This window comes from Panthera leo, chromosome A2 (genome assembly GCF_018350215.1).
Source record: "Panthera leo isolate Ple1 chromosome A2, P.leo_Ple1_pat1.1, whole genome shotgun sequence".
NCBI lineage: Eukaryota > Metazoa > Chordata > Mammalia > Carnivora > Felidae > Panthera > Panthera leo.
The window spans coordinates 147,302,907-147,317,977 of NC_056680.1; the positions used below are offsets into that span (position 1 = coordinate 147,302,907).

A 15,071-nucleotide genomic window follows, 5' to 3' on the forward strand; every position below is an offset into this window, starting at 1 on the left:
TCAACAGTAACAGAGTCTGTTTTCTTTCTAGAGATGGAATGAGATGACTCTCCTAGAGCAACACAACGAACATACAGATGGATGGTTCAAAAACATTTTTAAACTGTTTGAATGACTATGAACTCCTTACTTTGAAGTAGAAGAAGCACAACTAGATATTAAAATAACTCTTAGAGGTATCACGCTGTAATTGGTAGGTAATAATACTGACTTTACGTATTTCCTTTTGGCCAAATGTCCCCGGGAAGTACCAAATCCTGGGGGAAGATTCTGCATTTTGAATGCTTAACACCCTTGCAGTTTATAAGGCAGCATTAATCACATTTTAACATCAGGACCAAAAAACGCTGTATTAGAAGCCAAAAAGAATGAATTTACCACCCCAAGAACAAACAACCAGCAGGATTTAACTCATGAGTGGAGAACTAACAAATATTAAAGCTAATACTGGCTAATGGCTAAAAGGTCAGGTGCCGGACCTGCCCCAGATTGAGAAGCTTTGGCTGTATGTTCTCCAGCAAATTACTTGAAGCCTTAGGGCCTTCATCTCAACAACAGGATTGATAGCCTCATAGTGCTGTGTGTGTGAATAAAATGACATAGTCCGTGCAATGGGTCTGGCACATGTAAATACTCGAAAAACATTATTCTGAGTTACTACAATGATGATGATGCTACAAATAGTATTAAGGTAGTCAAACTTAAATATGATTCTCAGAGGGCAGATATATACTATTAATTTAAATGACTAATGAAGAAGATTACCACTTACTTGGTGGATAGTTAAAAGTATACATTAATTGCTTAGACATCATTTTATGGTATAAGCTTAGTAAATCTAGGATTCATTCACTCAACTCCTACGTGAGTTGTGGAACATACAGGGACAAGAAAATTACCTCTGCTCTGAAGGAATTTACAAGATAAAAACAGATAACTTACCACAGTTATCATGAATATGGCACCTTGAAGAGAGGTATATAAAACACTATGGAGAATTCCCTTACCAATTTGTTGAAAGCTTCCTAAAAACACTTAAGAACCTTCGCTTTGAAAGCTGCCCTAGGTTTCCTCTCATCAAATCACCAATCAGGAAGCAATATTCTCCAAGTCTCTGGCATCAACAACCAGAGTTAGTGTTCAAGTCTCTTTCAATGACGTGACATACCTAAATGTGACCCCTTTCATGTTCTTTACACATAGAAGTTCAATTCACAACTATGTTCAATGTTGTTTGACAAAGCCAGCAACCTTTCCAAAGAAATAAGGACTTGAAAGACTTTTCAAATGGCTTTGACTTTTTTTCTCAACAAAGAGTTGCTGGTTTTGGAATACTGGTTCTAAGAAGGGTGAACTGGTGTCCAGTTAAATTATACTTATTCTGAGGCTCCTGGGTGGCTCAGGTGGTTAAGCGTCTGACTTGATTGCAGCTCAGGTCATGATCTCACAGTTCCTGGGATCGAGCCTGGCATCTGACTCTGCATTGACAGTGCAGGGCCTGCTTGAGATTCTCTCTCTCTCTCTCTCTCTCTCTCTCTCTCTCTCTGCCCCCCTGCTCAAAAAGTAAACATTTTTAAAAAATTCTTATTTTATTTTTTTTACTTATTCCTCCCCATGAGTTAGTGGTAGGAGAAAGTTATCTCAGACTCCTAGTGAACTAACCACTATGGACATGCGCGAGGAAAAAGCTCCATTCACACGTGGGAATTATCTAATTGACAGAATTTATTGAAACAGATCAAAGAGGCAAGCTGTACTATAGAAGTAAATGTGCTCCACATGCTCAGGGGGCTTGGGTTCATATTCTCAAAAGAAATTGGTATCAAGTCCATGAAAATGAACAGTTCAAGTAATAAGATGATGAGTCATCAAAAAGTGATAATGTAGACAGTTATGGTGTTCACCTAGTTGACGGGTAGGTGGTAAAGTGATCTTAGGGGATCATTTTTGGAATGATTCTATGAAAGACTGGTCAATGTTCCCTGTTCAGTAATGATACACCACCTAGTATCTAGTCTATGGTTTCATCATCTCATTTGGTTAGAATAAAGACATGTGCTTAAACCACTTTTAAACCACAGGCAGTCTGGATTTCATACAGTAAGTTAGATGATTCTGCAAGTGATCATAATATCATAATCATTTTTCTGACATTATGCATTATTGGATTCAGCACTTTTATATCTTCTAACCCGAAGTGTATGGAGAACTTCTAATAGAAATGGTTAGACATTGTACTTTTCACTGTCATCCCAATACAAGGGGAACTCTTTTTACAGTCTTCTGCACTAAACCTAGAAAATGCTTCATCATTGGAGACCTAAATGTCTCTCAAATATTCCTGGAAGAAATCTAGTTGAATGAAATTAATGTAGGTACTTCAGGAATGGCAATAGTAAACAGGATTTTACAGAGATGGGAGAAGACAGCAGAAAGTTGAATAATACTAAAGTAATTTCATGATTTTTAGTATTTTGTACACAACGGAAAGTAAGTAGCTTTCTTTAATGGCAACAGCTTTTGCTAATCATTTTCCAGTTTTCAAAGAGCTTTTATATACATCATCTTATCTGGTTCCCTCAATAACTCACAAACGTGAGCAAGTAACGGAGTATTACCCCCACTTCATCGATGAAGAACCAGAGACCCGAAGAACTAGGTGACTTGTCACATAACAAGATGACAGCACCGTGCCTTCTGGCTCCTGGTCTAGTCTGGAGTTATTAGGTATTAACTAATAGTAATGTGATTATTCCACCCCAGGATTTTTCTAAGCTCACCAATGCTTCCCAGTTTTCAGGTAAAATTCCTAAATAACTACTTTCCAGCCTTATCTTCAAAAAGAAAACATATATATTTTTTTCCTATATAAGAAAATGCTGATCGCAGTGATTTGACCCCACCGTACCATATCCATCTGATATACCACTGCATGTTCTAACCTGAGGCCAAAAACAACAGTTACGTGCGAAGCAGATCAGTTTCACGCACGAAGAGCAAATCCTCTTGGTACTTCACACTAATCACCGAATTATCTCCATCAAATTGGTGGACTTATGAGAAATGGGTGAATATTTTTCAGTGCCTTTTCTTGTACCCAACAGTGGTCAATGACAAATTCAAAAGGTACCTAGCATAGTAAAACCTGAAGGCAAAGACAACGGTCTCAGGGTGGGGAAAAAGGAGATGCTAGATAAATCACCTCAAAAACTACCACTGGTGCATTTTACCCTGCTAATAACATCGACTACCAAGTATGGTGCTCTGGAAATACGGAAGTAAAATAAGAACTACCACTGGCTGAGTAGGTATTCTATGCTGGATACTACAATAGGTGCTTTATGAGAATTAGCTCACCTAGCAAATCAGTGAGATAAGTACTGTTACATCCTCATTTTACTGCTAAAGAAACTGAAATTCTAAGTAGCGTGCCCCCAAAAACTCAGCAGGTAAATGTCCGCTCAGTGAATTCAATCCAAGCCATCTGACATCACAGGCTGTGCTCTGAACCAGGGTTCCGTAGACTATAACTCATGGGTCAAATCCAGCCTGCTATCTGTTTTATATAGCCCTAAGAGTGGTTTTAGGTTTTTAAATGATTGGGGGTGGGCGCAATCAAAAAAAAAAAGAGTATTTCATGACATACAAAAGTTACATGAAATTCAAACTTCAGTGTCCATAAAGTGGAATACAATCACACTTGTTCAGCGACATACTGGCTATGGCTGCTGTCACACTGCAATGAACCGAGAGTGGGGTAGTCGTGACAGAAACCATTACATGGCCAGCAAAGCCTAAAATATTTCCTACCTGGCCCTTCTGAGAAAAATCTGCTGCCTCCTGCTGTAAGCCATTCCACTCTATGCTTATTTCACATCTCTACTTGGATGTCTTAACAAATCCCCCAAACTTTAAGTATTTAAAATCAAAGTCCTGATTTTCTCCACCATCTACATGCAGGTCCATATTTGGTTAGTCTTCCCCTGTGGAAAATCCATCCCTCTAGGTATAAAAGCCATAGATCTACAGTATCCTTGAGTTCGTTCACTCATGTTCAAAACCATCAGCAAATGTGACCAGCTTTGCCTGTGAAATATCCAACCCCATTTCATTCCCTCTACTGCTAGTGGCCTGGCCCAAGCCATCACTATCCCTTTTCTGAATTATTGCCACTACATCTTAATAGGTCTCTCTTGTATCAGTTCTTGCCCAAGACAGCAGCCAGAAGGCTCCCATACTCACAAACCCTCTAGCTTTTCAAACATACCATGCATACCCCTACTTGGTGCTGGCTTGCTCCCCATTACTGCAGACCCACCTATGAGACAGGCCCTCCCTCTCCACGAGATCCCCACCAACACTCCTAGCTAGCCCTGGGACTCCTTTTTTCTCTGCTTTATTGCTCATCCATATTATTGCAACCTGCCATTCAATAGATATATTGGATTCTAATTGAATTTAAGCTCCCTGAGGCAGAAGTTTGGTTCATTTTTTTTTTACTAGTATATCTCTGGCACTGGACCAGGGCCTGACATTTATTAGGTGCTTAAGAAGATAGCTGCTCAATGAATGAGGAAATGAACCCTGTGTGCAAGAAGCACTCAGATTAGTGACACACAGAGATGGGTGAACATACTTAACGTGTTAATAATTGTACTGAATGGGGCTTAATAGTAGATTTCTTATTTTATCTACTTTCTTATTAAACACCTTTCTAAACAAATCAAATTTTAGAAGTCTCAATCAAAGGGAAGAGAAAGCTAGCTTTGTATGACCTATGTATGAAATTATTCTAGATAAATCTACTTTCCTGAACAAGGGCACCGATGAGGTACTCAAACTCCCATTCTTAAACCCACGGTCTCATTCTGTTTTAGCCTTAATTCCCTCCTCTACATCTCTGTCAAACTCTGGGGCCATGTTGACTAGAGGTACTGCCTCAGCTACCCCACTTAGCTCTTCTCCCCAACTCCTACTATTCAACTCCTGCCCGCCACTTTTTTTTTTTTTTTCCTCTAAATGTTTACCTATTTTTGAGAAAGAGCCAGAGATAGAGTGTGAGAGGGGAATGGGCAGAAAGGGAGACACAGAATCCGAAGCAGGCTCCAGGCTTTGACTGTCAGCATACCCGAACCCATGCAACCGCGAGACCATGACCCAAGCCGAAGTGGAACACCCAACTGACTGAGCCACCCAGGTGCCCCATCCTGGCCACCACTCTGAAGAGAGATATTCATTTCCTAGCCACAAATGCAGGGAAACTGAGATTTCATAAAGACAATAATATCCCCTTAAAACACTACCATTTCTAAGAACGTACTCAACTTTGCACAACGTTTGAGAAAGACAAGAGTAGCACTCTACTATCTGACCTGGAGGCAGTGCAGTTTCTATACATTTAAGGAAAGGGGCGCCTGGGTGGCTCAGTCGGTTAAGCAGCCGACTTCGGCTCAGGTCATGATCTCACGGTCCGTGAGTTCGAGCCCCGCGTCGGGCTCTGTGCTGACAGCTCGGAGCCTGGAGCCTGTTTCAGATTCTGTGTCACCCTCTCTCTGACCCTCCCCCATTCATGATCTGTCTCTCTCTGTCTCAAAAATAAATAAACGTTAAAAAAAAATTTTTTTTTAAACATTTAAGGAAAAAAGATGAGGGCGTTTGCAGAGTGCTAAATGCCTCATTGAGCCAATAACATGACCACACCCAAGGCAACCAAAGAAGAAATGATATTTCCTGTGAGAATGATCTACCTGCTTGGCGTCTTCACTTCCTGGCCACTTGTTAACTAGGAAAACAGTTATATTTGTAATTATTGATGTTTAAATAAATCATATGGGAAAGCTGCAGATGTGGTACAAGAAGAGAATCAATGACAAGAAATAGTCATACCCTCTCCTCCAGTCTAGCCAGCTGCTCTTTGTAGAATGCATCCTGCTTCTTTATCACTCGATCTTTCTCTTCCAGCTGCTTAGCCTAAAAAAAGAAATGAAGAATATACTATATCGAGAAAAAGCAGCAACAGCAAAGCAAAAGTCAAGTATAAATTACATTAGAAATAAGTACACAAAGCTGAAGATTTTTGCAATCTATTAGGTCTCTGCCACAGAACAATATTAATAAGATGATGATTGCTGTATTTAAATGTAAAGGAGTCTACATTGTATTTTTTTTTTTTACTGTGACAGCTGTGTCCTACTTTGTCCAAAAGTATCAGAATACAGCAGACAGTTTTATTTAACTTCTTTCGAAGAGTAATTCCAAAATAAATTTTTCTTAAATATTTTCTACAATAAAACTTAGATTTTATTCCGATCATAAGCTACATGGTTAACCTTTTTTCTTTTTTTTTTTCTGAACAACAAAAATGCCTGTATGACATTTTCTACATAAATCTTATGTTTGAGAACGCTTAAATTACACAGTGAAACCTGCACATAAATACATGTATTGGTCTATCTTCTTTCTTATGAAGCAACTGTCTTTGGAGGGAGGGGCAAAAACTACTGTAAATGTTTATTTGAATAACTGAAAATTAAAAGTAATAAATAAAAAATAGTGAAGGTAATTTTAAAACTTGGTCGTCCCCTTTCTAATTTACAAGATTTTTTTTCAAAATTAAAAAAATGTAATAAAATATTTTTTGATACTTGAAAAAATAAAGGTAGTTACTTGTGGATGTTTTTCAAGGTTAAGAAATGCATTTTTCAAACTGTTGTTTGTATCTTGATCATTACATTTTAATGATCTTTATCTCTGATAACAGACCTCCCTAAATCACCCCAAATGATAAAAGTTTTTAATATTTTTGTTCAGTAGAATGCTGAAAACACACTTGACTAGGAATTTTAAGATATTAAGCAAGTATGTATTCTGGCACTCCCATCCTTGTGCCGTGCAGCACATTATTTTGCAGGGCGATCAAGTGTCCCCTAGCTCAGCCTGGGTAAGGGTGACTTCCCCTAGAGGCTCAGATTCAGTGTACCCATTTTGCACATTTATAGGTCATTGCTTTACTACTTACCTTGTCTTCAATGTCCTGCAGCATGTTTGAAACAAACAAACAACAGTTTTTTAACAATACAAGTAGTATTTTTTCCTAACGTCACAAAGAAATCTGATAGATAATATCTGAGATGCAAACCAAAGAAAGCAATGGGGGGAAAAAAAATCAGAGGACTTGCTTAACTTGGAATGCATCTGAATGTCACTGTGCTGTTACAGTTTGAATAGAAGATTTCAATGAAAAGTTCCTGCTACTTGATAGCATATGAATAAATAAAAACAAACATTAAGATTGCGCCACAACATACTAATATGAAAGTACATAATCTATGGCTCCTTGTTACAACATAGTAAAAAGCTGACAAGTCTGTCAGGAATATAAAAGAAAAGGTAAACAAGGAAAAGAATTTTTAACAAAGCTAAGTATGAAGAAAACATGCATGACTATATGACCTAAAAAGAAAAGATCTTCCTAAATTCAACACACACACACACACACACACACACACACACACACACACTGAATACAGGAAATGTGAAAGAATGGATTTATGAGACCCACCATTAAAAAAAAAAAAAAAATCACTAAACCAAATGAATAAGCAAATGACAAAAAGAAGAAAAGAAATTTCAACATGTAACTGAGAGTTAAAGATAATACAACACAGAACACGTTTAAAAAGCACCTCCCCCCCCCCCAAAACAAATGACCTACACTGGTAATTCACACACAAAAATACAAATAATAAACACATGGGGTAAAAATCAAAGCCCAAGAGAAATCAATGAAAATTAAAATAATGAAATATCATTATTCATCTACTGAACAGACAAAAATATAAAGTACTAATAAAAATGTCAAGGATACAGGAAAATAGGCTCTTCCAGACACTACTGATCAGAATGTAATCTGGTATAACCCTTTTTTAAATCAATTTGACAAAATCTAATGTTTTCAAAATATACATATTCACTGAGATCTAAACTCTATTTTTAGGATTTAAGTAATTATGACAATATATGAAGATGTTCATGATAGGGTTGTATAGAACTGCAAAAAAGCAAAAAAAAAAAACCCCACAACATTTTAATGGTTAAATAAAAATATCCTCAAAATATACTAAGTAAAAAAAGAAACAGATAATAAACAGAAAGGACAGTATAATCTCTTTTTTGGTAGGGAAGAAAAAAACTAGGATACTCAACAAAATGTCAACAAAACTTATATGGTAGGCTTATGAGCAGTTTCTAGTTATTCTTGCTTTTTTATATTTTCCAAATTAAAAAAAAACATACTTTATAGTCAAAGGACATACGAGAGAATTGTCTGAGGTGAGAGAACTACTCTTCTTGCTTATGGTGGTGGTTACACAATTGCATGCATTCGTCAAAACTCATAGAACTATATATCACAAAGAATGAATTTAACTACATAAATATTAGAAAGTGTACACAAATTAAGTACACTAAAACTTATGAAAATAGCTACATATAAACATATGGATGGATGGATGCATACATATGTCTTTACTATTATTAATCTGTTTATCACTTGGCTGATTTTATTCTAGATATTTAATCCCAGGAAATATTAAGAAAAGCACACAAGGATTTATACCTAAGAAAATACAGCCAACATTATTTAAAGCAACAAATAATTGGGAACGACAGAAGTTTGTGTAAATAAGATTTGGTCCAACACAAAGATATTGATTATAAAGATTTTGTCCAGCTATAATGACCAAACATGGAGAGCCACTAAAAATTAATGTTTTAGTAGAATAGTTAATTTTCTTTAACTCAAAATTTTATGTGAGGGGAAAAAAGCAGGTCATAAAATAGCACATACGGGAAATTCCTAATTTTGGTTAAGGAAGGAACAGGGAAAGTTGAGTGCCTTGTTACACAGACTTGGAAAAAAACTACCCATCTTAGTATGCTAAGATGTTAACAGTGAATATGATATGCATAGTGGGATATTTTTTCTTATTTGGACTGTTCTATACTTTCCAAAATTTCTGTTATGAACAATTATTACTTCTGTCATCAGAAAAATGCTTCTTAAACATTAATATCACATACATGTATCCCTGACTAGGATATGGAAAATATGATAGAGAAGCTCAAAGAGTGAGGTATTAAGTAATTATATTAACAACCAAATTGTTTTAACAACTTGAACAATTATTTATAGCATGGAAATTATTTTACCTACAAAATCCTTAATGTACTAGCACTTGATTCTCTCTCCCATTCAATTTTTGACAGTACCCACCATGGTTCTTAAAACACTTGCACTAAATGTTTCTTTTGTTCACATATAGTGCACAGTGAGACTTTTTTAAAAACACACACACAAAAAAGTAATAGCTATTCCATTATGGTTATTCAGAAAACACTAAAGAATTCAATACCATAAATATATTGCTTGAACCTACTGAGGACCACATACACCAACAAATTTAATTTGGAGAAGCAACATAAATAAAGGATGTATAGCAATATCCTCATTCACTTTTCTAAGATGCAATCTTTGAAAAAATTTAAAGCAACATGTGAAACGGTCAGATGTGCACACTAAAAAGGAACTACCTCCAAAGACCCGAAAACACCAAACTATAGTCTAACATCACAAATCTTTCCCTAGACAGCCAACAGAATCAATAGTTTGCGAGCCACTGGGGAGAACAACAAAGCAAGAAACATGGCTGCAACACCTGAACAGCACATTGCTTTGAAACAGTTAATGTGATGCTGGGAGGGAAAGTCACACAATATGAATCCTGAAACTCAAACAAGCCTAGAATACATTGACTAAGCTAATAGCTGCCAAGTATGGAGAATCACACTCAACTTACAAAAAAAAGCAGTAAACCAAGTGCAAGGAAATAAAACTTCTACATATAACTCTCTAACAGAGAATCATTGTAAATGAACAAATAAAAACAAAGAGGATTACAACATTATTGCAGAATTATTTCTTAGAAAAAAAGGAATATAAAAAATTTCCCCTCATCTCTTGTTTGCTATTATTCCTCTCACTACAAGAAATGTACGCTGGTTAGTTTTCAGATCCTGTTGGATTTGGGACAACATGATCAGAACTTGGGAAAACATGACAGAACTTAAGTGGATCATTATGGAAAACGAGAGCACCCCATATGCAAGAGAAACAAAGAAAATAAGGAAATCAAGGTTCCTTTAAGAAACCCAACACATAAACATTTCAATGTTTTAAACTCGGTGGTAGCTAGTTTCAAAATAAAGTACCCATATATTATCTTCCTTAAGACTTGATTCTTTTCAGAAAGGATTTGAAGGTACTATGACTAAGAATATAATAAGATCAACAGAAGTAAAAACTGGGATTTTGGATACAACATATTGTGGTGGTGGGAACTTTACCTTCCCCCGTACATTCCTAGGTAACTCTTCGTACCGAAAACTTTTGGGCATAGTAGCTCAGCCTTCTTAGGCCTGGTTGCTGCTGAGGACTGAGATGTGGCACAGAGTACGTGGCATTGAGAACCCAGTGACATCACAATCACTTAGCTCAGAGGTTGTACTTCTTTGGACATCAAGGACAAGGCATGTTAAGGAAAGGTTTGGGACTACGGGAAAGCTCGTATATTTTGAATGACAAAGTACTTGGAAACGCTAGTGTTCAATTTTAATTGCTCAAGGGAGAAAACAAAGCAGGTACCTGCTCAATTTGATACTAAGAAGCCAGAGATTACCAGGATTGAGAAAAGGCAACAACTGTAAATCAATGCACCCAGGATATCCCTATAATTATATTTCCTATCATTCTAAATCTTGTAACAAATCTGAAACACACATATAATGGATGGAGAAAGATTTAGTCTTTCACAATGATATGGATCATCTGTGGCATAGATCAATCTCCATCTATGTAATAACTCACATAGGCAAATAAGAGCAGAAAAAAGAGCTTTATTCTTCATTAAACCTACACAGAACACAAAATATATAGGAACCTAATAAAATTATATGCTGACATAAAACAAAGAGAGAACTGAAATATCCAACAGGGACAAACCTAAACCTGTAAGGTAATAATACATTTAGAAGCTATGGAACATGATCATTGAGAATATCAATTGGCCGTAACAAAATAATTAAAGTAGCCATGTGTTCAATTAGCTGAATACTAGACTTCCGTTATAAATGAGAAATTACATAGGGTTCACTGAGCTTTTATCAAGTGGCATTAATAAACAAAGAATTATACAAAGTGCTGTTTTCCGAACCACATTAGAAGATGACCTTCAAAAAGGGTAACTCATCTGGGTTAACTTGAATGATGCCCAACCTATTATCAACTTTAGCACTTTTCAATGACTACTTAGAGGCATGAGCTATGACCAAACCCCAGCCTGAAATGTTAAACTACACTTATGTCCGCTAACATAAATTGAATACGGACCAGGACTTCCAACAGACTCCTTAATCCTAAATCTGGAACTCATATCCAGGCCCCAGGACTTGATCAGTCCATTTGTTTCTGTTTTGTCTTCCCGAGAAGAGTTTCAAGAACTCTGGTCTACATTTCAGCTTTTTCATGCTAAGGATATACTGGAAACAGCCTAATGAATAAGTCCTCTTCCACTTTTGGGCATATCTGCTTATTTTCTTCAAAATGCCAGCAAAGTGGCTTTTGAAATTAAAAAGTAAAGCCAACAATGAGTGAAGAGAGGACGTTATTAGGTACATAAATTTAGAATAGAAAACAACCTAGTGTTGCTTTGCTTTAAATTCTTCCAGTTCTCTCCTAGTAGTTGTGCAGAACATGGTAGTTAACAAAAGAAGCAAAATTAAGTGCTAGATGAAGTCAGAAACAATTTTACAAGCTTTCTTCTACAGCTTTAAAGAGGAAAAATAATTTTTTACTTATACACTTACTTCTCCATGTTTCTAGCTTCAGAACTTACTACCACTATGACACAGTAAGTAGTCCACCTGGTGGGGAGTCAGGAAATCCATATACCCATTCCAACTCTGTTAAATCACGATGGCCACCTCAGGCCTCAGCCATGTTCTAAAATCCTTCTCTAATATTACTTCCTTCATGTAGCTTTTCCCAAGTCATACCCACCTCCCCACCCCCTGCTGCCTCTGCTACTTTTGCACCTAATAAAACTTTCAGCAGGTCTCTTACGGCACCTGTTTGCCTTTTTTTTTTTTTTTAAGATTTTACTTTTAAGTAATCTCTACACCCAATGTGGGGCTTGAACTCACAACCCCGAGATTAAGAGTCACATGTTCCACTGACTGAACTAGCCAGCTGCCCCTTATAGCTCCTGTTTTTGAGTTTGTCTTGTATCATGTATGTTTACTTAGCCACTGTCCCTCTCTCAACTGTAAACCCTCCTCCCTGTCTAGGAAGAGATTTACTCCTCTCTGGATCTCTGGCTCAACTTAGGTCTGGAGCTTCCACAAAGGAAACACTCAGGACATGGTAGCTCAAATGGAAAAAAAGTACACTGAGGTGAAGAGACTGGAGGAAGTAAGAAGACACAACTTCTGGGGAGCAATTCTGTCACAGCATCTGTGATTTACTTCAAGATGCACAGTATGACATCATGTGTCTGTGCTCCTTAGGTTAAGCTCTGAACCAGGTGCTGCCAGTATGCTACTCAAGAATACACAACGCAGGAGCAGTCAGCAAGTATTCTTACTGGAAGTGCGAAATCGGAAGCTGAAAAAGTACAGGTGGGTACTACAAGGGCTTCACTCATGCATGCCTTGATCAGTAATGATGGTTTGCTAATTGGCACAATGACTGGTGCAAATGAGATTTTATTAGTGAAAATGGTTCATTAACTAGCATGATGTCAGATATAAGTTCTTTTTAGTTAGTAAAATGAACGCTCAAAAAGATACAAGGGTTAGCTAATGGAAGGACCCTCCTACATCTGCGGTGTGACCAGTTATCAGACAGTGAGAGCTTATGAGAACAAAGCACACAGCTCTAACTTTAAGGATGGTGGCCTTAGGCTTAATCGCTTAACAGTCTTGTATCCAGGCACCGGTTGAAGACAGAGATTCTCACCTTTGGCATTGCTGACATTTTGGGCCAGATCCTTCTTTGTAGTGGAGAGCTGCCCTATGCATCACAGAATGTGTTTAGTAGCATACCTGGCCTCTATGGTGCCAACAGTACCACTCCAACTCTGAGCTGGGACAACCGAACATGTTTGCAGACATTGCCAAAACTGCCCCAGTTGAGAACCACTGGTTTAAGAGGATTGTTGGCTGCCTAAAGTCAACCATAAGCAGCCTAGTCTGCCCCAGGTAACCCTTGTCCTGAAAATAAAACAACTTAAAAGAATAGACAACTGGGACCACTGAGTTTTACTGAATGGCTTGTATCAATTATTGCTAATACATTTTTCTTCAATAAACACCTGTTTGTATTATAAAACTGAGGTGGAGACTTGCTCCCATTATAACATGGCAGGGTTGCACCACAAAGGTATAATGTATAAAAGCAACAAGAATGGCTCACATGCATGTAATGAATAATATCTCAGTGAGAAAGGAAACTGGGAATGTAATTTTTTATTTGTGAATTCTTTATTTCTGAAGTATGCAATTTATAAAATAAGTATGTAAGTTCTGTCTTTTCTATAGCTCCGTATATAAACAGAACCAATGCCCATATAACCTAAAATTTTTGAATCCATGCAACTGATGTTCAGTTCGGGCAGAATGGCTATCCAGTTGACATGAACTGGTACTAGTTGTTTAACATGTGTTCTGCTTGGGCAATGACAACACTATACCTGATGCTAAATATTTTATAGATCATTCCTGAGAATAGGTGTATAATGATTCCATTATAATTTACAACTTTCAATGTTACAAAGCAACATGACAGTTCAACATGAAAAGTACTGAAATATACCACCTGGTCAGTTCAGTTCTGTATATTCCATGCTGGTCCCAAACACCCATTTGAAAAAAGAACATTCATCATGATACCCAGCTCGTAAGAAACACTAACTAAATGCTCAATCAAAAGTAAATGAACTGTTAGGATTTCAGAATTCTTAAATAAGCAGCTTTATCTTTTCTAATGACACTAACTTTAGCTACCCCATGTTTACGAAAGACACAAGTGAATGCAATCGTGCATCAAGTCTAAAAGACCACCTGAATCAAATTTGGCAACGGAATAGAAAACGATGTTCCAGAAGACCAAGTTCTATGAATAAATAAGAACCTCATGTCACAGAATCATTAGTAAGCGTAGAAACTTTAAGGATAAGAATGATCATCAAAAGAGGAAAAGGCAGTTTTTGAAAGGGACCATATTCAAGAAAACTACTGGGCTCAGAGCAGGAAGGGGCTTTTATTATCAAATCCAGCTGCAGAATAGATGGGCATTATAAACCACTGAGTGTTACCATCGCATATAAGAGCAGCATGGTCTTAACTCCAGACCACATCTGACGGGGTCCAGAGTAGAAAGGAGCAAAGTGCAGTTCCACTACAATGTCTCGATCTCCTTATTCCACATTGTGGGGAACAGTACTTCCATTTCCAGGCACTTATGTATAATCCTGTTCTACCACAGAGATTAAAAACTCTCAGAAGCACTCTAGCACAGAGATGCTGCGTGAGCCACACTATTTGTGCCAAGATACTTGGTGGCCCTGATCTGACACCTAAGTTGGACAACAACGTGGAAGCAATTACCGCCCAACTTCTGACTTCCTTTTCTTTGTATTAACTTGTGTTTGTTCAATTTACATTGAGATTCAATGCGTATATTACTGGGACCCACTGGCCGCAGTCAACCTCTCCTCTTATAACCTTATTCCTTGTTGACGGAGGGAATTCCCAAGGTCTGGGAGCAAGTTGGCTCTGGGACCCTTGCTCTTGACAGCAGACATCACTCACTGACTGGATTTCTTTTCATTTTGGCTCGACGTGAAGAGAAGACAATGTAAAAGTGACTAGTCAACGATTTGTAGTTATTTTCAACCCTACCCAACATAAAGAGATTTTTAAAATTTGCTGTGAGGCTAATGCAGAATATTCTAAAC

The 15,071-nt window shown here is 37.3% G+C and overlaps 1 protein-coding gene across 3 annotated transcripts in view; it reads right to left on the reverse strand.

Moving 5' to 3' along the window:
- The window catches only part of CHCHD3 (coiled-coil-helix-coiled-coil-helix domain containing 3), a 280,347-nt gene that overhangs the window by 91,855 nt on the left and 173,421 nt on the right, over positions 1 to 15,071 (reverse strand). For all 3 annotated transcript variants that reach the window (XM_042925058.1, XM_042925048.1, XM_042925067.1), the window contains exon 5: positions 5,887 to 5,970. In XM_042925058.1, coding sequence (XP_042780992.1) covers positions 5,887 to 5,970 — 84 coding nt within the window. The remainder of the gene's footprint in view (positions 1 to 5,886; positions 5,971 to 15,071) is intronic.